General features: G+C 37.5%; 1 protein-coding gene across 2 annotated transcripts in view; it reads right to left on the bottom strand.

Moving 5' to 3' along the window:
• Lrriq3 (leucine rich repeats and IQ motif containing 3) overlaps window positions 1–24,597 on the bottom strand; it is a 112,838-nt gene that overhangs the window by 3,359 nt on the left and 84,882 nt on the right. For both annotated transcript variants that reach the window (XM_052730299.1, XM_052730300.1), the window contains exon 7: window positions 3,146–3,872. In XM_052730299.1, coding sequence (XP_052586259.1) covers window positions 3,146–3,872 — 727 coding nt within the window. The remainder of the gene's footprint in view (window positions 1–3,145; window positions 3,873–24,597) is intronic.

Raw genomic sequence — 24,597 nt, 5'->3', positions numbered from 1 at the left:
GTGATCAATACACATTAATCAATTGTACTTGGACATATTGCCATCTAATAATTGGAAAAGGAAGTCAATTCCACCTATCACACAAAACAGGCACACTTATTTATGGATGTTTAAGAAAAGCTACAGAAAGTCTATACCTGAAATGATGTTTCTGCTTTGAAAAGCTGAAATGATTACTTGGGTGCACTTGGAGAACCCAAGATAATCTTTTTAATATGGACTAACACCCTTACACACATGTGTTGAGTCTCTTCCACCAACATGTATACCAGCATAGCTACCTCTCTGGGGACTGGATCTCAGTAACCTTCTTCTTGTGTTCACTGATTCTAACAGAGTTCTCACATCAAATATAATGTTGGTGATATTAAAGAAGGTGGAAACAAATTGGAAATTTTACCATGATCAACAATTTGGAGACATTATTAGACTTACAATTCTTCTCAAACCAAGATATCCATTTCACACAATTCCAATTTCTATACTAGGAGCATTCATAGTAGGAACTAACACATACTTTAAATAAGAAAATGGAACCTTACCCTGAATAGCAGATACAGAATGTATAAATAATCTATGCCATCTAGAATTTTCTGTATATGGATGTAATGTGCTGAAGGAATTCAAACTTGAGGACTAATATTTCTTTAGGAAATAAAGTAGCCTGCTGGGAAGTTGAGGATACAGTTGTGTTTGTATCTGAAGCTTTACATTTGGTGAAGGCTTGAAGCTGCTCTTGTCAGTGGTAGGAGAAATAATGGGTAACTGAGCAATAGATGAAGTTAGGTTTATAAAAATCACAGGGTGGTAATTTCGTCTAGCTAGTGAAGTTAGACTGACAATGGAGATACTTAGAAGGACCATAGACTGAAATTGGTAGTAGAAGACAACACAGAGAAGGGCTACAGAAATATTAGACAGAATGCATGTAACAATCTGAAGAATGTGGATCCTACAGTAGACAGGAAATGCATAAGGCTGGCATTTGACAGATGAGTATTATCACGTAATTTACGCATGCATGTGGTGAAGTCAAATGAATATAACGTTGATAGATTTTATCCACAAATAACTATGGAAGAGTTTAACAGCTCAGAGATAGAGCAGTTCCTAATGAATAGAGGTCTTTTATGTGTATGTGAAGGTAAGTTATTACCTAGTCATTAATGTGAAAAGTGCTTGGAGCATCTTTCACATTAATATGTTCTTGTCATGAAAACAGGAGCACTGTCTTATCAATTTGAAAATTATAAATACACAGATGCTATTCGGAGAAAAGCTTTATAAACTAAGATATAAAGATCACAATGAACGACAGGAAGTGGTGGTGCCCACCTTTAATCCCAGCATTTGAGAGGCAGAGGCAGGTGGATCTCTGTGAGTTCAAGGCCAGCCTGGGTCTACAGAGTGAGTTCTAGGACAGGCTCCAAAGCTACACAGAGAAACCCTGTCTTGAAAACAAAACAAAACAAAAACAAAAAAGAAAAAACAATACAAAACAAAAAGACCACAATGAATGCTCCAGTTTGAATATGAAATGTTCTTAACAATTGGTCCCAAATCTGGACTTTTTGTTTCATTTGGTTTGAGTATTTTTGTTTTGTCTTATTGGTCTTTTGCTTGTTTGTTTTGATGTGTGTGTGTGTGTGTGTGTGTGTGTGTGTGTGTGTGTGAGAGAGAGAGAGAGAGAGAGAGAGAGAGAGAGAGAGAGAGAGAGAGAGAGTGAGAGTGAGAGAGAGAGACAGAGAGAAAGAGAGACAGAGACAGAGACAGAGAGAACTTAAACAGGGATGGCTATGGAGGTAGGGAGTGCCAGGAGGAGATTGGGAGAAGAAAGTGACATGATCAAAATATATTGTATGAAAAGAAATGAAATGAAATGAAATTTCGAAGAAAAAGAAGAAATAAACTGCAAAAAATGATAGGGAAACATGTGAAAATGCCTTTTGAGTGGAGAACAAAAGATGATTTTTTTCCACTATGTGTATTCTTTGCATTATAGATGGAGAATCTAAAGATGAAAGGTAGTCACACAGAGACAATAGTCATCTACGTGTCATGTTTCTCCCTGGAAAAAAGAGGGCCTTCTCATGAATATACAGACAGCACTTTTTCACTCAGCGAATACCAGGAAGTGTTGTGATTTTCACTATAACACAGATAATTATGCTTCTATAGCCCTCCTTCACACTGCAGTCTTACCAGGCCCTGGCAAAGTGCACAGCAGAGAAAAATGAGACAATATGAGTATAGTCAGAAGGGTAAGAAACTGGAGGGGCATTTGCTGTCTATAACAATGCTTGGTGTTATGGCAAGAAGTTAAAACTAAAAAGAAGTCAAAAGCAAAAGATTTAATGAAGACTCTAGATAATATATTGCTAGAACCATCAAATATCCTGTGAACAACGGCAAGATGTCCACTTCAATAAGCAATTACAGGGTCAGAACTGTTGAGGGTGGGACGTGGTTCGTGCCTCAACTGTATGAAGTTCTGGCTTCAATTGCCAGCAGCACATTAACTAGACACTGTGCCGCATACCTTAAACCCTAGCCCTCTTCAGGCTGAGGCAGGAGCATCAGCAGTTCAAAGTCACTCTTTGTTACACAGTGTGAGGCCCACCTGAGCTACATGAGACCCTGTCTCAAACAAAGAAACAGAACCCCCCGTTAAGATTTACAGATGACACACACAGAAGTCCGAGCGAGGAGGGCAGAGGTAGGGTCTGGTGGAGAAGGATCAAGTGAGTTCTTAGAGACTACACCAGTTTCAATTAGAAGAGACACTGTGATAACAAAGTTGGCTCTATCTCAGATGCCCTTTAGAAATCAGAAGACAGGGAAAGCATTCCTAGTGGGCAGAGAGGACCTGGAGTGTGCGGCCACACTGCCAGGAGCAGCGCAGCAGTGACCGACTGGGCAACTGTAAACACAGCAGCTCTTCTTCAATGATGGTAAGAAATGCAAGAAGAGTTCTTTTGCTTTCCAATCTTTGGTAACAAGCCAGCACATGATTTTCACCTTTTAGTTTGTTTCTGTTTTCCAAGTATAAAGTGTCAAGCTATAGGGAAATACATGGATAGAATTCAGCACTAACTGTAAACTGTAGTGGACTAAGGGCTCGGCTGTGCCTTAGCCATGTGCCTACCTGAGCTCCTTCATTTGCCTCATCAAACTTTGTCTATATTTTTGTGTTTTCCTTTTTTCCTTAACATTCAGGTTCTTCGCTCTTAAGTCACTCAAATTTTTCTTCCTTCTGTCATCTTGAATGATTCCTTTGAGCAGAAGGGACCGCTCATTGCTGATGGTCTGCACTAAAGAATGGTCTGCAGCATTTAGCTTTTTTTCAGCTAGAAACATAGTTTTCCTCTCTCTAACTTTTTCAAGATAGGCGAGTTTTTCCTTCCAAACTTGCCGTAAGCCTTTCTGGATCATCTCATTATCCTTTTCTATTAGTTGTTGTGTCATATAAAAGTTCCTCCTTAAATTCTCTCTAACACTGAGCCTAGCTCTTTCCTGGGCAATTTGTGCCCTGACTACAGCTGTTGATTTTTCTGCTTGCTTTTCTTGGCGCTTTCGTTCTACATGATATTTATCAAGATCAGTAAGAAGGTGGAGATTCAAGCCTGCGATTCGGGAAGTTACAAAGTCTCTCCTTTCCTTCAGCTCCTTCAGTGTCACTCTCTGAATGGCTGGCTTTGGACGAGTGGCAGGAAGTGGCAGAAGATAATCTGGGAAATAATCTCTTTTCATCTCCTTCAACACCGCACCATACTTGAGTGATCTAGGAGGATATAAAGGAATCTTCATGGCAGATATCCTAAACCCAGTGTCCACTTCTTCATCCTCAGAGTCAGCTTTAGACTCCTTCTCATCTATATCAGAGCAGACAGAAAAACAACATAAGAGCTAAGCTTATTTTCTCTTCAAAAACCTTGGAAGCTACATAAAATACATTGGGAGGAATGTAATCACTTTAAGTACATTTTTCCCGGGTTTTAACTTGTGATATTGGACAAGAAAACCACATTACAGCATCTTCCCATGTAAATGTACTTCATATGATTTGTTGTCCCCTGTACTACCTCTCACAGTTATTTAACTTGCACAGCCTCAGTAGTATCACTTAATCTTACATGTGGTACTTAGATATAGTACTTATTACTAAGTATATGGTACTTAGGCAGTTTTTATGCACTTAGGCATAATGTTTACATACTCGGGAATATGTTTTATGGAGTTAGACATCATGTTTTCATATATTTAGACATAGATATCCATGTGAGGAGATCAAGCAATGTATAGCGTCAAATAATAAATTAAACAAACAATTAAAAATGTAATATTTGAGGATACAAAGCCAAAGTACCCAGAGGTAAATATAAAAATATGGCTAAAGCCAGACAGTGGAACCCATGTTGGTGAGGGCAGAGCCTCCCACTGTCTCCCTAAATAGCCCAGCATCTTTTCTGTATCTGTGACCCGCTCTTAACCCACAGTATTGCTCCAGAAACCACTCATGACTGTCAGTTTACATTCCTGTCGTGGGGCTGTTTTTTTCATGCCTTTGTGCAAAAGAAAACAAACTTTAGTGTTTTCTCACAGGCAAGATGGAGTCTGGTGCTAACTTCTAGCTGTGAGTCACATGTTATGGAAAGGAGCAGTGGTATAAGGAGCTGTCCTTATACACACATACACCACATTTGCCCATCAGTGGGCCTTTAGGGTGCATTTATGTTTCATGCAGAATGTTGCTTCTTCTACTGTCTGTTCAGACAGATCCTTTCCACTTTAATGCCTTTTCGTACAGCATTTCTCTATAATCGATAAACAAGAAAGGATTCTTAAAGTCTTGTGACAGTTTCTTCACCATGTCATGGTCACATGCCACCAAAGGAAAGGATGGGTGACAAAGCAGACAATTCTATTCTAATATTTTACATAAAACTAATGTCATAGAGTGAGGAGTTGATTCGACTCTTTAGCAGTTATAGTTGTTGGAAGGAAGGATGGACAAATGGAGATACTAACTGAATCCTCAAGAGTAAAATAGCTTAAACTACTTAAAATCTTGAGAATGGAGCCAATCTGACCAGGTTAAAATCCTACTTCTACCACCATGTGGTCTAGGAATGTAACCTAATTCTCTAGTTTTCATGCTTAGATAAAATAAGGTGTAATTAATATGCCTAATTCTTTTATACCTATTCATGTAAACCTGTGGACTCTTTGCTTCTATTGTGAAAATATTCAGGTTCTTTTTCCAATTTTTAGTTACGTTTTTCTGTCACTGAATTACATGAGTTTGTTAAGTATTTTATATCTTGTGGCATATCCTATATGCAATACATAAATAATTTCTACTATTCCATACATTATCTTTTTGTTTTATTTATTATTTTTGTTATACAACAAATAGTTATTTTGATGTAGTCTCAATTTTTAATTTTGCTACCCATTTTATGTATATATAAAAATAAAGTGTTGGTAAGATTCCTGTCAAGAATAATGCCTTTGTGTTTTCTCTACAAGTGTTACAGTTCCAGGACTTATAATAATTAAGTTTCTGGTCAATTGCAAATTGCTTTTTTGTGAAAGATATAAGACAAGAATACTTTTTTATTTTTTGAAGTGGAGATATCCATCTTTTCCAACACTACTGATTATTAATCCTGTTTATTCTTTGCTAATTATTTCAGTATCTTTGTCATTTGTTGGCACATGTGGCCTTTGGTTCATGTCTGTGTGCATGACATGAGAGCTTTAGGAATTATTGTTATGTTTCTAAATACAACCACTCTACAATTTCTTTTTCATAAGAAGAATTTCTTTTTCATAAGAAGAATCCAACGTCCTTCTGCAGGATTTAGGAATAAGAAGGAGATCAGAAAGTTCAATAATAAATGAATATGGTATCTACAGAAAGCTTTATCCAAAGAGAAAAGATATCTCTACCATGAAAATTATGAAACATTAACAAAAGTAATCTGAATTATCAGTTGTTCATCTTTTCGTTCTGTTCTTTGCAGTTTAGAGTATCTCAGTGCTAAAAATAATTCAGTAACACCGACACTGCGCACGTTCTGCTTGCTTTAGCAGACCCTTCTGGGAAGGACCTGAGCAATGACAACATCAGCATACATGCTAACACCCAACCTGAATACTCTCAGATTCCCACACCTAGATGAAGACTACAGGCAACTAATGACTGTTGAGAGAAGAAAAATTAGCCTCTTCCAGGCATGAGTCCCTGAATTGTTCATCTAATACGAAATGGTCAAGACCTGAAATCATATACACAAAAACCAAAAAGAGACTCAGCATGATTTATTTATGTTTGTGCCTGTACGTGTGCATGTGTGTGCATGTGTGTGTGTGTGTATGTGTGTGTGTGTGTGTGTGTGTGTGTGTAATGATAATAAAGAAAGAGAAGCCATCAATCTGAGAGGGCAACAAGGGGAAAACATGGAAAATGGGGGGGTTGGAGGCAAGAGAAAGGACAAAATTATGTAATAATATTTTAATTAAAATTACATTAACAAAAATGTTTCAATAATATTAGATTTCAAATTAACATTCTATTTTTGAATTAATGAAATGATAATAAATATACTTCAAGATAAATGGACTAAAGGTTACCTGTCTATATACGTGGAGGGAACAATAGCAGCTGTGGCACAACCTTTGGATGTGAAGGGCACTGGCATAAAATAATATATGAACTGTCATGTTACAGTGCAAAAAAGAAGAGGGAAAGTGACATTAGCACATTTTGTTCTACATGTCTGACCCAGGCTGAGTGCAGAGAAATGCCTGAAGATACAATGGTGCAGATTTCTCAGACATTGCTTGACACTGCTATTGAAATAGCCTTTTATTCAGCTTACTGCATTATGGGAAATATGATTCATATAGTTCAATTTAACACTCCTCACTCATATAGTAATTTTTTAAATTTAGAGTAAAAAGAATTGGCATTTGAAATGTAGCCTTAGAAATAACAGCTACTTCACTGATTTAAATAGTAGTCCTGATATTACATAACAACCAGATATTATCATAATTTCTAGCTGAAACACCACAATAGTGTAAAACACTATGGTGGAAAGTTGAGCATGTCCATAGGCGTCCCCTGAAACTCCTGAATATACCAAGAGTCCTTTCACACTCACCAAAAATGAAAGTTTCTTCTCACCCTTAGGCTAAAGCAACCATCTTTAACAAAATGTGACTTATGACCAAGTAACAAAAATGGAAAACTTTCCTGTATAAGAGTTATGCTTGTTTTCTCATGGCCGCACAGATCTGCCCACTACACTTTCATCAGGTAAAATAAGGGAACATGAAAGGCTGTCATCCCTGCCAAGGAGACATGAGGCACATGAATCATTGGAGGACTAAATGGAGCCCTGCAGTCCTGAAAATAGAAAAAAAATTGCAAAGAAACCTTTTCTAGCTTATCATATTCCTTTACCCTAAAATCATTCATGAGTCAAATATGATGGGAAAACTTTTTACTTTTTTTTCCCAGTTTTTTCTTAAGAAGAGGCCTAAAAAAAATCCATAAAGCCGGGCGGTGGTGGCGCACGCCTTTAATCCCAGCACTCGGGAGGCAGAGCCAGGCGGATCTCTGTGAGTTCGAGGCCAGCCTGGGCTACCAAGTGAGTTCCAGGAAAGGCGCAAAGCTACACAGAGAAACCCTGTCTCGAAAAACCAAAAAAAAAAAAAAAAAAAATCCATAAAATAAAATAATGAACTATTACTTCATATTGTTTGGCTGTATAACAAAGGGACATTGACATATCTCTCACTCCATGTCTGAGAATTTGAACTCACACCTTATTTTTAAAATAGGAAGTTAGGTTGAGTTGACAAATGTGATTCTCTCCTGGAATCTAAATGTCTAAAGTGCAAATAGAGATGAGACAGGCATGTCCTCACACCCCTTGCTCTGCTTATAGGTAGTCTTTGATGGATTTCTTGTCATTTGATATTCAGTTGGAATATGTGAGAAGACATGTGACATTTGAACAGCTTTAGTTTCTGTAAATTGGAGTACCCAGGATGGCTGTACTCTCCTCTTAAACAAACCCCTTCAGGTAACATTTATAGATGGACACTGCTGTGGAATGTTGTTCTGTACACTGTGAATATGTGTTGCTCTGATTGGTTGATAAATAAAATGTTGATTGGCCAGTAGCTAGGCAGGAAGTATAGGCAGGGTAAGTGGATGAGGAGAATTCTGGGACAAGCAAGGCTGAGTCAGGAGTCGCTAGCCAGACACAGAGGAAGCAAGATGCCAAGGCAGAACTGAGAAAAGGTAACAAGCCATGTGGCTAAACATAAGTAAGAATTATGGATTAAATTAAGTGTAAGAGCTAGTCAGTAATAAGCCTGAGCTAATGGCTAAGCATTTATAATTAATATAAGCCTCTGTGTGTTTACTTGGGTGGTGTGAGTGGGAGAGATTTGTCCTCACTGCCGGCTGACCAGGACACAGGAAAACTTCCAACTACAGGACACCTCAGGGGCCCAACAAAGCAAGTTCCAATGTAAAAATGAACACAGTGTTAGAAGCCAGACAGAGCCTTCAAAGATCAGATATATTTACAGTCTCTTATAAAACATCTTGGTTTCTTAATTGCCACCTAAAACCATATTGCAGCTAATTTTTCTCTTTCTTCTGAATTATTTATTTCTACTTCATGTCATAGCAATTCAGTCTGATGCATTAATTATCCCACTATTTTAACTTCTTTCTAAATAATGGTACTAGTATATTCAAAACTATGTGGGTATTTATTTACTCTTGGGTCTCAGTTCTCAATTTCAGTGTTTTGCTAGTGTAGAAGACATCAATTTCCTTCCCCTGGCAGCCACTGAAAATGTCGTATGATCTCACTGAAGAACTGGATAGTATATAGCTTTCTAAAATTATTTTGATTGTATGCACTAATTTTTCTGTCTATCCTTCAAGATATGTATCTATATTTTAGCATAATTCATACACAAAGGTAGCAAACAAGATATTCCTACTCAACTCCTTCTAGTTCCTAGTTCTTACTTTTTTTGTAAACTTTAGTTTCCTTTTTATTTGAGAATTGTACCAATCTCTCTTAAATCCAAAACTGTTTTCATGCTAACCATAACCATTAGATGACAAATGTTCTCATGAGAAAGTACATGAAAAACTAAACATTTGTTATTCAAATGTTTTTTAATGAAGGAGGTGAGTGATACATTAAGAAATGCATGGTATCTGGTATCAAGAAACTTCTCTTGAAGCAGGATAGATGACAAGAAGAACTTCAGATAAGGACCATTGTTGTAGTGCAGATGAGTACTGGAGGTCAGGTGATTCTATGCAGTGGAAGAGGAAGACATTTAAAAAATTTATTTAATTTCAAATGAGAATATGAAGAAACAAAGAACAGTCAGGGTGGGCAGTGATGAACATTCTAGAAGAAAAGATAAACTACATTAAGGTTATAAGGAAGAAAACTGCAAAGCAGACCCCAGTGATCAATAAAAATGTGGTAGTAGTTTTAGCCAGAGAAATGAAGCAAGGTCAGATGTTGTATAGCATTCTAGGTCACAGAAAATGATGATCTGTGCAGCCACATAAGTACAGAAGATAGATGACTTGTTACCATAAGGAGAATAGATTTGAACATGGATCACAAGACTATAAGAGGGTATCTGGTTAAGAGACAAGATGGTGATTCAAACAATTTGTGTTGATACACAGTAAAGCTACAGAATAATACAAACATGTGGAATGCTTCATATATAAAGCCAGAGGGCTTGCTGGTGAATTACATGGCATCATAAAGAAATAAGTCATCAAAGATTAATAATAGTATCTAGATTGCATGAATAGGTAGGCAATGATAATGTTTGTTGGGAAAGGGAAGCATGGAGGAAAAACATGTTTAGTAAACTACATTAAAATGTGTGCAGTGTACTATTACCACAGTGTATAGTGTCTGTACTTGAGCATATAACATTCTACTAATTAAAAAGCCTAAGTAAATTTATTTCCCCAAAACATCTTTTAATTTTTTTATTAATACAATATATTTTCAAAATGCTGTCTTCTTACAGTAAGAATATTCCTTTGGACTAACATAAATTGTTCATATTTACACACTTGTTAATAAAACCTGAAGTCAGAAGGTAGCAACTCAACAAGTGCAAGACCAGCCTGATCTATAAAGTAGGTTTCAGGCCAGAGAGGAATATGCAGTGAACACCATTCCCCTCCCCCACCAAATCTCAGAAACACAGCAGAAAATCCTGTGGGAAACTGACACTTCTGTGGAATTATTAGATTAGAAAAATCAGATAAAGGTTGAAGCATAGGTTATTGTTCCACAGTTCGCATGAACTATTTCCATGACACCACTACACATGGGTTTACTTTGAAATAGTGTACTTACAAAAAGGCATTTGATAAATGGGTGTTCTATTTTGACCATAGCTGTACTTCTCTACCCAAGAACCAAACAACCGGGTGTTATTATACCTGGTTTTCTGTCATCTCACAAGTTTTCTGGTCAGTAGACCTCAGGAACACAGAAGCCTGTATCATTTATGGCTGAAAGACTTCATTTGATCATTCTGAATGTATTACAGATTTATAATCCATCTTTGAAGTGCCAATGGGTCTCACCTTATTTAAAATCAAGTAATTATGTCACAATCCTTCACAAATGGATGTAAACTGGCTATTATTGTTGGCAAGTTCTCTCAGCACAGGGGCATGGCCATAAATAGTGCACAGAGTTTAGAGTATTATTGATCACAAGAGAAATAAAGGATGGGGTAAATAAGGGCAGATGAAGGATTAAATAAAGACATCAGTGGTACCAACTTCTATAATTTACAGAGCACTTTCTGTTCTTCTAGGTGTGAAAACACAGTCAGTAACACTGACTCACACCTGCAGTTTTCTGCTTTGTGACAACACAACAGGTTGTCTGTGAAGTCTTCCCCTAGGTCATTACACATGCACTTACAGTAGGATAGACAGGTTATCTAAGATATGAACAAAGAAATTTAAGACCATCAAAAGCTAAAGTTACAGAAAATGTCACCATCTACTCATAAAATAGCTGTTCTGTGACAAACTTGCACCAGGATAGAAAGTTAGGTACATGACTGATTTACACTGTTCAGAAGTATACACCCATCTCTCTCTCTCTCTCTCTCTCTCTCTCTCTCTCTCTCTCTCTCTCTCTCTCTCTCTCTCTCTCTCTCCTATCTATCTTACTCTCTGTTTCTCTCTCTGAGTGAAGGGGTATGTGTACATGAGTGTGCAGGGACCACAGGAGGTGAGAGGCCTTTGAGTGCCTGGAACTGGAGTTATAGGAGGTTGAGAGTCACCCAGTGTTGGTATATGCAACAGAACTGTAGTCCTCTGCAAGAGCAGTGCACACCCTTCAATTTCAATTCTTCTGTCCAGCCTACTCAGTTGTCTACTTCTGAAAATTATCGCTTCTGTAGAACTATCCAAGATCATGTTTTTCTGTAATCTTTCAGTGAAACTATTACTCATTGTATTCTTAAAATATATCCTATTTTCAAATTTATAAATAAGGAATAGTGAATATTAAAACAATAACTTCAACACAATTTTTATGGCTATTCAAATTAATTTTTTTTTTTTTGGTTTTTCGAGACAGGGTTTCTCTGTGTAGCTTTGCGCCTTTCCTGGAACTCACTTGGTAGCCCAGGCTGGCCTCGAACTCACAGAGATCCGCCTGGCTCTGCCTCCCGAGTGCTGGGATTAAAGGCGTGCGCCACCACCGCCCGGCTTCAAATTAATTTTAAATTAAATGAAACACTGGGTCTTGGTAGCCAACTGGTTAGTGAGTGCTTGTAGTTACTTCCATTGTTGTGATTTTGCTCCTGCTGGTTACAGCCATATTGCAGCAACAGTTTTTTTTATTTCATATTCCTTTGGAGACATATTTAAGTTACTGTAAATATTAACTACTGAACTATTGTAATATATACTGGAGCCCATGTCAAAGGTAAGGCAGCTTTGTCTGTGGTATGAGAAAGTTACACTTGCATTCACTACCTTGGTGAAACTTTTCTGTGAAGATGTTGTTTCCTTGTAAACTGTCTTGATGCTCATAAATATACATAAACACACACCATATACATTCATCACTCATGTAACTGTAGACTTTATACCAGTTCCACAGACTTGATGACTTTGAGTTTGCATTATGTATTGGTAAATATAAGTTGTCGATTTTAGTTTTCTTTATATATTAAAGATGCTTCGGGCATGGGGAGATTGCTGCATTATATAAGTATATTTTAGAAACAATGCTTCTATTTCTAAAAAAGATACTAATCATTAGGATTATGACAAGACTGTGCACATGGATAGGCTGCTGTGGACACTTGCAGATGCTCACACAGCTATGAACAGAAAACTTGGTTATCACTGCCATGTTATCTACCTTTTGTTTCCTCATTTACACATTCCACAATTTTGAGAATGTATGTTTAGAAGATTTGTTTATATTTATTCTATATTGCCAAAGTCTTGACTTTGATTATCAATAAATAAGCCTCTTTATTACTAATAACAGTTTTTGTTTTGCAATTTATTTGAGAGGCTATTAATATAGTCACTTGAGACCCCGTATCTCTTCCTAGAAAGTTAGTCAGATAGCAAATAAAACTCCAAAATTCAAGTATGACTGCTTTCAAAAACATACATGGAATGTTTTTATCCAATATGGCCATCTTGGCCTTCTCAGTCTATCAACCCATGTCTAATTTGATAGGTTTTTTCTTTCTCCTATGTCTCACATTCTTTCTCTTTATTTCCCCCTTATTGCCTTTGTTTTACATTAAGTGAACATTTCTTTTTTTTAATTTTATAATTTGATTTAATTTTACATATCAGCCACGGATTCCCCTGTCCTCCCTCCTCCTGCCCCCCCTCCCCTTCCCCCCAGCCCACCCCCATTCCCATCTCCTCCAGGGCAAAGACTCCCCTGGGGATTCAGCTCAACCTGGTAGATTCAGTCCAGGCAGGTCCAGTTCCCTCCTCCCAGGCTGAGCAAAGTGTCCCTGCATAGGCCCCAGGTTCCAAACAGCCAGCTCATGCACTAAGGACAGGTCCCGCTTCCACTGCTTGAGTGCCTCCTGAACAGTTCAAGCTTTAGCACCATTTTAATTCCTTCAATTATTTCTAAATTTTGCTCTATACATTTCTCATGATATGCTAAAGTTTGCAATAAATGTTGTCAAAATCAGTGTCATATCCATGCTTACTACATGATTCTAGTAAATATAACTTCACTAGCTACTTCCTTGCAATAGCAAATATCACCTGTAGTTTCATGCATGTCTACGCAAGTTAGAAACCACATAATACACTTTTGTAATCATTACTTTATGTAATAACTTTAAATTTGTTAACGAAGAGCAACTATGCATTTAGAGCATGCTATATTAGCTTCATTACTATTAAGGACTCTATTTGTATCAGTTTGCATCTACATCACTCCAGTGATGAATTACTCCACTTTCTTCTTCCATGTTATTAACAACTACATTACATTCCTCTAAGTTATAGATTCAGCAATGCAGTTACTATGCATGTTGTTTTATTCAGTTGCTTTTTACATCAGTTAAAAGAATGGGATTTTGATGTCTAATTTCTTGAGTTCTGTATATATTTTGGAGATCAGCACTCTGTCAGGTGTGGGGTTGGTAAAGATCTTTTCCTATTCTGTAGGCTGCCGTTTTGTCTTATTGACCATATCCTTTGCCTTACAGAAACTTCTCAGTTTCAGGAGGTCCCATTTATTAATTGTTGCTTCCAGTGTGAGGCGCATAAGGCCTGAAGCACTGGGCCATGCCTTAAGCAAACAATGAGCTGTGACATGGGAAGAAAAGACTCTGGCCAGAGGAAACCTGACCCATAAACTCCAAACCAAAAGGTGATGACGTGAACACCACAGCAGCTAGGAGAAAAAGCCTGCCAAAAAGCCACATATACAAACCACAGCCCTTTGTTTAATAAATGAGAGACTGCTTGCAAACTCCCGGAGTCTGGGTCATTGACTCTGTGTCTACTCATCCCTTATGCTGTGGGATATTGTTCTGTATGCTGTTATTATGTGTTGCTCTGGTTGGTTGATAAATAAAACACTGATTGGCCTGTTGCCAGACAGGAAGTATAGGTGGGACGAGAAGACAAGGAGAATTCTGGGAAGAGGAAGGGCTGAGTTAGGAGTCACCAGCCAGACACAGAGGAAGCAAGAGGTCAAGGCAAAACTGAGAAAAGGTACCAAGCCATGTGGCTAAACATAGATAAGAATTATGGGTTAATTTAAGTGTAAGAGCTAGTCAGTAATAAGCCCAAGCTAAAGGCCAAGAAGTTATAATTAATATAAGCTTCTGAGTGATTATTTTATAAGCAGGTCATGGGACTGCAGGGACATGGCAGGACCAGAGAAAACTTCCAACTATACCCCTGCCCCCAGGATCAGCGATAGTGAGACCCGAGCTGCAGAGCCAGCAACACCAGTGTCTGTGCTACTGGAGTCATATTTAGGAAGTAGTCTCCTGTGCCAGTGCACTCAAGGCTACTTTTTACTTTTTCTTCTACTAGCTTCACTGTAACTGGATTTATGCTGAGGTCTTTGATCCACTAGGAATTGAGTTTTGTGCATGGTGACAAACATGGATCTATTTGCAATCTTCTACATGTTGAAATCCAGTTATTACAGCACCATTTGTTGAAGATGTTTTCTTTTTTCCATTGTAATTTTGGCTTCTTTGTTAAAAATCAGGTGTTCATAGGTGTGCAGATTAATGTCAGGGTCTTCAATTGGATTCCATTGGTCCACATGTCTGTTTTTATGCCAATCTCAAGCTGTTTTTATTACTATAGCTCTATAGTAGAGCTTGAAGTCAGGGATGGTGATGCCTCCAGAAGTTGCTTTATTATACAGGATAGTTTTAGTTATCCTGGGTTTTTTGTTTTCCCATATGAAGTTGAGTATTGTTCTTTCCAGGTCTGTGAAGAATTGTGTTAGGATTTTGATGGGGATTGCATTGAATTTGTAGATTGCTTTTGGTAAGATTGCCACTTTTACTATGTTAATCTTCTATCCATGAGCATGGGAGATCTTTCTATTTCTGATATCTTCTTGAATTTCTTTCTTCAAAGACTTAAAGTTCTTGTCATACAGGTTTTTCAATTGCTTAGTCAGAGTTACTTCAAGGTATTTTATATTATTTGTGGCTATTGTAAAGGGTGATGTTTCTCTGATTTCTTTCTTGGCCCATTTATCATTTGTATATAGGAGAGCTACTGATTTTTTGTAGTTAATCTTGTATCCCTCCATATTACTGAAGGTGTTTATCACCTATAGGAGTTCGCTGGTAGAATTTTGGGGGTCACTTATGTATACTATCATATTGTCTGCAAATAGCAAAAGTTTGACTTCTTCCTTTCCTTATCCATCAGGGAAATGCAAATCAAAATGACTCTGAGATTCCATCTTACACCTATCAGAATGGCTAAGATAAAAAACACAGATGACACTTTATGTTGGAGAGGATACAGAGCAAGGGGAACACTTCTACACTGTTGGTAGGAATGCAAACTTGTACAGCCACTTTGAAATTCAGTATGCAACTTCTGAGAAAACTGGGAATCAATCAACCTCAAGACCCAATGATACTGCTCTTGAGCATATACCCAAGGAATGCTCAATCATACCACAAGGACACTTGCTCAGCTATGTTCATAGCAGCATTAATTGTAATAGCCAGAACCTGGAAACAACCTAGATGCCCCTCAACCAAAGAATGGATAAAGATTTTATTGTATATATACACCATGGAGTACTACTCAGCAGTTAAAAACAATGGCATTATGAAATTTGCAGGCAAATTAATGGAACTAGAAAATACCATCTTGAGTGAGGTAACCCTAACTCAGAAAGACAAACAAGGTATGTTCTCCCTCATAAGTGGTTACTAGATATAAAGCAAAGGATAATCAGACTACAACACACAGCTCCAGAGAAGCTAGCTAACAAGGAGGACCCTAAGAGGGATGCATGGATCACCTTGGGAAGGAGAAATAGAAGAGATCTCCTGAGTAAACTGGTGTTGGGATCAATTAGAGGGTAGGGGATGGGGGATGAGAACATAAGGGAATGAGATGGTCGAGTGGGAGAGCAATGAAAAAGATATCTTGATAAAGGGAGAAATTATGGGGACAAGGAGAAACCTGGTGCTAGGGAAGATCCCAGGAATCCACAAAGATGACCCCACCTTAGACTACTAGCAATAGTGGAAAGGGTGCCTGAGCTGGCCTACCCTGGTAGTCAGATTGGTGAATACCCAAATTGTCATCATAGAGTCTTCCCCAGTAACTGATGGGAGCAGATGCAGAGATCCACAGCCAAGCTCCAGGCCAAGCTCCAGGAGTCCAGTCACACAGAGAGAAGAGGGATTCTATGAACAAGGGACATCAAGATCACAATGGGGAAACCTATAGAGACAACCCAACCAAGCCAGTGGGAACTCATGAACTTTAGACCAACAGCTGTGGAGCCTCCATGGGATTAGACTAGGCTCTTTGCATAAGCGAGACAGTTGTGTAGCTTGATCTGCTTAAGATGCCCCCTGGCAGCGGGAATAGGATCTGTCCCCGGTGTATGAGCTAGGTTTTTGGAGCTGATTACCTATGGTTGGACATCTTGCTCACCCTTGATGCAGAGGGGAGGGGCTTAGACCTGCCTCAACTGAATGTACCAGGCTTTGCTCACTCCCCATGGGAGGCCTTATATTTTCAGAGAAGGTAATGGGGGGTGGGTTGGGGAGAGAAGAGGATGGGCTCGGGAGAAGCCTGAGGGGAAGTGGGAGGATGAAAGAGAGGGGGATCTGTGGTTGGTATGTAAAATGAATAAAAGAATTCTTAATAAAGAAAAAGATTCGGAAAAAAAAAAGAAGAAGAAGAAAGGGGAAGGCAGCTATGCTCACCAATGCAAGAACAAGGGGAAAGTTCCATGAGTGTGCTTCACAACACAATTACTGGTGTCGTTCCTTCATGGTGACTTTTTTATGTGGATTTGCAATACATATTTCATGTTGCTTTCTCTTAGCCTGAAAAAAAACTTTACATTCTTCTAGATAAATCTCTTAGCAGATATACCCCCCAGCTTTCTTTTTGTTGAAGGCCTGCATTTCATATTCACACTTCTCACTTTCCCTCAACTGCTCAGAGTAGGTCATTCCATGCCTTCAGGCTGCCATTACTTCTGATAAGCAGTCACTTATTAATCTTACTGAAGTTCTCCAGGAAATGGTGAATTATTCTTCTCTTGCTGTTTTCAACAATATTATTTTGTTTGAAATACACTTACTTCTGAAACTATGAATGTAATTTCTTCTGACATGAATATAGATGAAGGTATATTGAAAGGCATTATCAATATGTATGACTAGAAAGGAAAACTAGCACACTGCCTAGACTTCTAATATGTATATTTCTTGCCAGTCTTTACTTGCTCTATTCACAGCACATGCCATTTCACCTGAAATCTCTGAGGCTTTTGGTTTTGGTTGCTTCTTTTTCCTTGCCATAGTCTTCATGAGAATGATTTCTCTTCATCACAGAATGGATTCCATGTCTTCAGGTGTGTTCTTATATGTATAATGTAGACAGACAAATAGAAAATTGCTTATGCTACCTACAATCTCACTACCCTTTTAAAAATTCCATTCCATTTATAAGGCTTCTGCATAGAATATATTACTACTTACAATTATTTTATTCACTCATTTGTTTATGAATGTTTAGTCATTAGAATGTAAATCCCATAAAAGGTGGGCATTTGATTGTTTCAGGCACCCTAGATCAGTGTTCCTCAGGATCTGCTTTATTACTTGTAAGAATCACTAATAGCCTCAAGGGAATACTCTCTCTCTCTCTCTCTCTCTCTCTCTCTCTCTCTCTCTCTCTCTCTCTCTCTCTCTCTCTGTGTGTGTGTGTGTGTGTGTGTGTGTGTGTTATAAATTACATCTAGCAATGCATATTATATTATGAATTTGAAATGCAATAGTAAATTCATTAAGTGTTAAAATTCAGAGTAATACCACCACACAGACATGCAATAGCTCACTGTGCTTTACATCTATGCTAGAACAAGGAACAATTACCTTAGACCAAAAGTGACTCAGATTCTTTAGTCACAATCTATTAACTATAACTAAAAAGTTAAAGTCTATAAACAAATTTAAGAAAATCTGAGAAATTACTTTAAAAAAATTGCAATTAGTCCCTATGGACTGTTGTTCTCTTTGTCCAAACATTCAACAAACTGGTAAAAGACTACCTAAGAGTCTCATGGACAGCAGAATCTCAGTACGTATGAAGTGTCTCCCAACAGGTATGCATAACATTTTATCATAAAAACATAAAACAAAATCCAAGTCTTCTTTCACCTCTCCCACCCTCCCCTTAGACATGTTAATTATATGTAAATAAGAAGCGGGAACTCTCAGGAAGTAGAGGGAAGCACAAGGGACGCACAGGCTATGTATGGTCCTGACATTGGCAAGAGTCACTGGTTCCTGAGTATCTCTCCTACTACTTTCCCTGTATCCTGTTTGAGATTTCTGAGTTCCTGCCTTGTTTACCAACTCCTCTGCCTATGAATCACATGGGAACTTGGGTAACAGGGCTTTGTGTGGAGGCTTTATTAGACAATGTTCTGGCATTTAAGCTGCAGGAGATAGCTTTTCCCAGCTTAGAAGGCCTTGATTTTGGAAGTCTCCATTATCACACTTTGCGAGCCACAAGCTTTACCACATTGGCCTTTTCTACATAGGGTGAATGGCTACATATAGTCAAGCACCAACAAACAGAATCAGTACTTAGTTTTCTGACGTCTTCTCTTATAGCTACAAAATATTTGGCATATAACTGGCCTTTCATGTATTACAGGAAAATATCTGGTATTCAAAACCTGTGATTACCCTCCTTCCAGGTAAGCCATGGAGCAGTTTACTCACTTCTGACCACTGACTGTACAGATGTGACCATATTTCAGGGTTTGGTGTTGTGGTGCTAGCTCTGCATTTATCAGCATGATTCATCACAACTCCCATCACAGACAAACCCTAAAATTTAAATAGCTTGGTACAACGAAGCTGATCTATATTTAAGAATGCATGTGGGTCAGGAAGCCCTCACAGCCACGTTAGTGGAGCACACATGCTCTAAGTTTTACAAAGAAGTCAACAGAATAATTCCATTTATTATTTTTCACTCTGAAGTGATGAGTTCCACTTTTGCTCATAGTCAAGTGGAGAGACTGATCACATAATTCCAACCTAACTTTGCAGGAGGTTTACAACAGAATGGAACACATGAGCTATGTGGCAATGTTGATTAGTTACAAAATAATTCCAAATATAACAAATTTTATTTCTATGTAATCTTATCCCTCTCTGTTGCTGCCAGTAATTTAAGAACAAAGAAATTTGAATTATTACATAGAAATAAAAACAAGATACAGTATTTTTGTTTAATGTAAAACTGAAAAGGAAAATTCTCAGTTTTATATGCACATGCTCTCTAACTGTTCACGTGAAGTAATGTAATTGGCATTATTTTAGATGCTAGACAAACGTTCACCATTCAAACAAACAAGTGAGGGATATAGCAAAGGAACTGTTAAAATCATGTGAAGAAAATTGGGCCGAAATTAGCAAGATATGATAGATGAATTTGGAGAAAAAAGGTTGGAGGCAGAAAATGGAAACAAAATATCCTCAGAGTCATCACTTCAGAATCTAAGTAGATCTGGAAAAAGATGGAGGATGTAATGGAAGAAGATAACTGGAGACTGTATTAATGTGATCCCAGGTACTTTGTCAAGATGACCTTTGAATAATTAACCCCGTGACCTTATACTCTGAATAGGAAATGTTCTCAGAAATATCATTATGCAACAGCTGATGCTTCCTATCAGAGTTGAGAACTGGCTTCTTTAAGCTGCACAGGACATGTAAACAGTCTTCAGAAATGACTAGAAATTCCATCCCCAGTTCTAAGGAGGGATTAAAGAATATTAGCATTTCAAACACTGTGAGCACTATAATTTCAGCTGTGTGTAGCAACATGATATGTATCTGAGCATTCAATTTCTAATATACTTAATATATTTAATACTCTTGTTTATAGATTATAATATGTGTTGCTGAGTATTACAGTAATGTGGATCAATATGAAATGTGTTCATTAGTAACATGAATTACAATAATATCTGTAAATTTTGACTTATATATCATTTTGAAAAAGAAAATGAAATTACTTTATTATATAAATAAAATTAAAATTAGAAGTATCAAAAGCATGAATCTAAGGTAAAGAAGGTAGGTGCAGATATTTGTTAGTAGCTAAATACTTTGTACAACCAGTATCTTGGATAACTATTTACAAAAAGCTTGAGTGGCACCTGGAGTCTCACATTGAACTAACTAGTATATTCAATGATCTACATGAAATGGTACAGAGCACATCATAATTACAAGTACCAAAAGAAGTATGCTGGGAGGTACTCACTTCATAGTCTTACAATATCCCCACAGAAACAGCAGTTTACCCAAAAGTACACAAGCACTGTGTGGCACTGATTTTTTTCTATTTTGCCCTGCTTTACTGTTGTATTTTAACTGTTTTACACAGCGAATATAATCCTGAATAAAATAAAATACCATTTAAATGGCAAACTCTATTGGGAGAGCAGGAGGAAAGAGCTAGGGATCTGGCCCCATGCCCATTCATTTAATTTACAATGTGGTATGATTAGGGAAAGTAATCAAAGCAAGCAAGCGACTCTAAAATCCCCACATCTCTAGACAGCGGTGACACATGCCTTTAATCCTAGCACTGGGGTGGCAGAGGCAGGTAGATCTCGGAGTTCAAAGCCAGAATAGTCTATAGAGTGAGTTCCAGGACAGCCAGGGCTATGTAAAGAAATTCTGTCTTGATAGATAGATAGATAGATAGATAGATAGATAGATAGATAGATAGATGGATGGATGGATGGATGGATGGATGGATAGATAGATAATTCATGTCAACTGTGACTCATGGAAGACACAAATAACTCATTTTTTCCAGAAGAAACAAACCATGTTTATTCAATACCTTTAGCTGGAGAGTCCTTGCTAAGATCTCATGTATGTCACATGTGCTAACCACTCTGGGTGTGTGGCAGAGGTATTTACAGTGTCAGCACATGCCTATGTGTGAGAAAAACTTGAACCTCTCAAGAACATGACTTGATTTTCTGAACATAGGTTCATATTCCTCAAGAGTAAGCAGATTGTGGCATTCCTCCTTGTGTCAGGGGGTCTACCTGCTCCATTTGTTTCCTGACTGGATTCTTTATAGAGTGAGTGAAGCACTAGGGAGAGGGCTAGGATCTCTGACTGCATGTCTTCTGTGACAATTTAATCATGTTAAATTGGCCTATAGGTAAGAGATACTAATAGGTCATAGGTCTGTATTATCACACAATACATCACGAGAGATCACAGAATCTGCATTATTACATACTACATAACTCTAACCTATATACAGCAGAAAAATGACTAGCAGCAACTTACAATTAGGATATGCCATCTATAGTCATAAGTCCTTCACTTTTAATGTCTTTCTTTATCTAATAAAGAATTAAAATTGTAAACACTGAATATGCAGGTAAATAAATGAAAACTGAAATATGGATTTGTGGAGCCACAGTGCTCAGAGATATGTGACTTATTACAAATGACATTATGTTAATGATGTATAAGAAAAAAGTATTACAACATCATTATATGTGGTTTCTAATCAAATATTAATAAACCAGATATTACAGCCATGGAAAGATTGATTATCCACAAAGTTATCAAAAGACATGTTACTATTTAAAAGTAATGTTTTCAAGTTGGTATTACCCTCCCAGGTGCTGTTCACTCAGAGTCAAGTACTCTGAGAACCATTGACTGCCTCTCTCCTGTCTCAGGTAAACATGTCCAGGAGCCACTCCATGTATGTACATATAAAACAACACAATATGTACAATTAAAGCTAACATAAATATTACTAGAGGGAGCTTAAAATCCTATATATAAGCAAAAATCTGTGATTACTATTTTATCAACTACTTGTAAAATTTCAGATAAAATTTGACAAAGTCCATGCACACTTTAAACTTCTCATAAGGTTAGACCATGTTCACATGCACCTTTTCAGAATAGGGAGGTGGTTGGTAGTCTTCATTAAATGGTTAAATTTCCTTAGAGCTGGATATGTAACTAGGGAAGAGAAAAATTAAGATAATGTTCAAGAGGGGTGGTAACTAGTAGATAATTCTGTTGAGAGGCAACCCATATCATCCAGCACTAGCTGTTCACACTCAGGCTCTGACTGGCAAAGGGAATACTGGTCAAGTTGTAGGAGTTGCTCATTACCAGATTGTACTTTGATTAAAACACAAACTTAAAGCCACACTCAATTTCCCTTTGCCTTACTTAGCAAGACGAGTGATTATTACCTAGTCAACAGACTTTCCTTCCCTTTTTTACCATTTTACATATTGTAAATTTAAGCTATCAAGGGTTAATTGTAGGTACAGAGCTTTTATTTCTCAAATATTATTATCATAATATTCTTTTATACTTTACTTGTAATCAATAGTCATAGCATAAATATCACATTAAATGTCTTTGTACAGTTCTGCACTTCTCATTAGTTTGAGTACTTTCTGTCTCAGTTTTGGGGATAGAGTTGGCATGAAATTATGGGCTGTTTGTTAAGTGATTTTGTTTTTGTTTTTTAGACAGCTTCTCACTCACTGTTAGGTTGGCACACAGTCCAGACTGACCTTGACTTCTGATGTCACAACTGCTGAGAAGATGTAAGCATTAAGAACTTTTCTTCCTGTGTATTTACTCTTAACTCTCTCAAAGAGGATTCTTACCTTGACCACTATTAGAATTTCTTTTATGAATATGAACATTGTTTCCTAGACCTGAAATTCAACAACTATGATTATGCTATCTTATTCAAAAACCTTTCAGTTGATATTAAATGAAGATCAATAACAATCCTTTATTGAATTAAAATTTTTTATCAAATTTATATATGTATACATTTTTGTAAGGGATTCAATTCATCAATTTTTAAAAATATCAATATAAATATGAGATCAATGCTAAGAAATATTGAACTGAAAGTATAATCTTTATACATACAAATTGATACAGGAGATGGAGACACAGCTCACTGGTAGAGTACACAGTCAGCAGGAACAAGGCCTCAGGTTCAGTTATCAGCATCTCACACACAAAAACCAACATAAAAAGTGATATGTTTTTAACAGCTGAGTAATGCTCCATTGTGTACAAGTACCACATTTTCTTTATCCACTCTTCAATTTAGTGGCATCTAGGTTGTTGCTAGATTTTGGCTATTATGAATAAACTGCTATGAACATAGTTGAGCAAGTGTCCCTGTGATATAATTGAGCATCCTTTGGGTATATGCTCAAAAGTGGTATAGCTGGATCTTAAGATAGATTGATTCCCAATTTTCTGAGAAACTGCCATATTGATTTCCATAGTGGCTGTTAAAGTTTACACTCCCACCAACAGTGGAGGAGTGTTCCTCTTACTCCACGTCCTCTCCAGCATAAGCTGACATTTGCGTTTTAGATTTTAGCCATTCTGACAGATGTGGAATCTCAAAGTCATTTTGATTTGCATTTCCCTGATGGCTAAGGACAATGAACATTTCTTTAAGGGATTCTCAGTCACCTGAGATTCATCTGTTGGGAATTCTCTGTTTAGATCAGTACCCTATTTTTAAAATGGATTATTTGGTTTGTTGATATCTAATTTTTTGAGTTCTTTATATATTTTGGAAATCAGCCCTCTGTAAGATGTGGGGTTGGTGAAGACCTTTTACCATTCTGTAGACTGCCATCTTGTCCTATTATAGTGTCCTTTGCCTTACAGAAGTTTTTCAGTTTCAGGAGGTCCCATTTATTAATTGTTGATCTCAGTGTCTGTGCTGCTGTTGTTTTATTCAGGAAGCTGTCTCCTGTGCCAATGCATTCAAGACTAATTCCCATTTTCTCTTCCATTAGGTTCAGTGTAACTGGTTTTATGTTTGAGATCTTTGATCCAGTTGGACTTGAGGTTTGCGGAGGATGATAGATATGTGTGGTGATATTGTGTTCCCAAAATATTGTGCACCCTAATAAACTTATCTGAGGTCAGAGAACAGAACAGCCACTAGGTATAGAGGCCAGAAAATGGTGGCACACACACCTTTAATCCTAGCATTCCGAAGGCAGAGATCCATCCGGATCTCTGTAAGTTCAAAGTCACACTGGAAACAGCCAGGCATGGTGACACATGCCTTTAATCCCAAGAAGTGATAGTAGGAAGCAGAAAGGTATATAAGGCATGAAAACCAGGAACTAGAGCCTGGTTAAGCTTTTAGGCTTTTGGACAGCAGTTCAGCTGAGATCCATTTGGATGAGGACTCTG

Source organism: Peromyscus californicus, unplaced genomic scaffold (genome assembly GCF_007827085.1).
Source record: "Peromyscus californicus insignis strain IS unplaced genomic scaffold, ASM782708v3 Scaffold_9__1_contigs__length_137607984, whole genome shotgun sequence".
Classification (NCBI taxonomy): Eukaryota; Metazoa; Chordata; class Mammalia; order Rodentia; family Cricetidae; genus Peromyscus; species Peromyscus californicus.
Note: the sequence above shows the minus strand (reverse complement) of the source record. Positions and strands in the feature narration are given on the sequence as shown.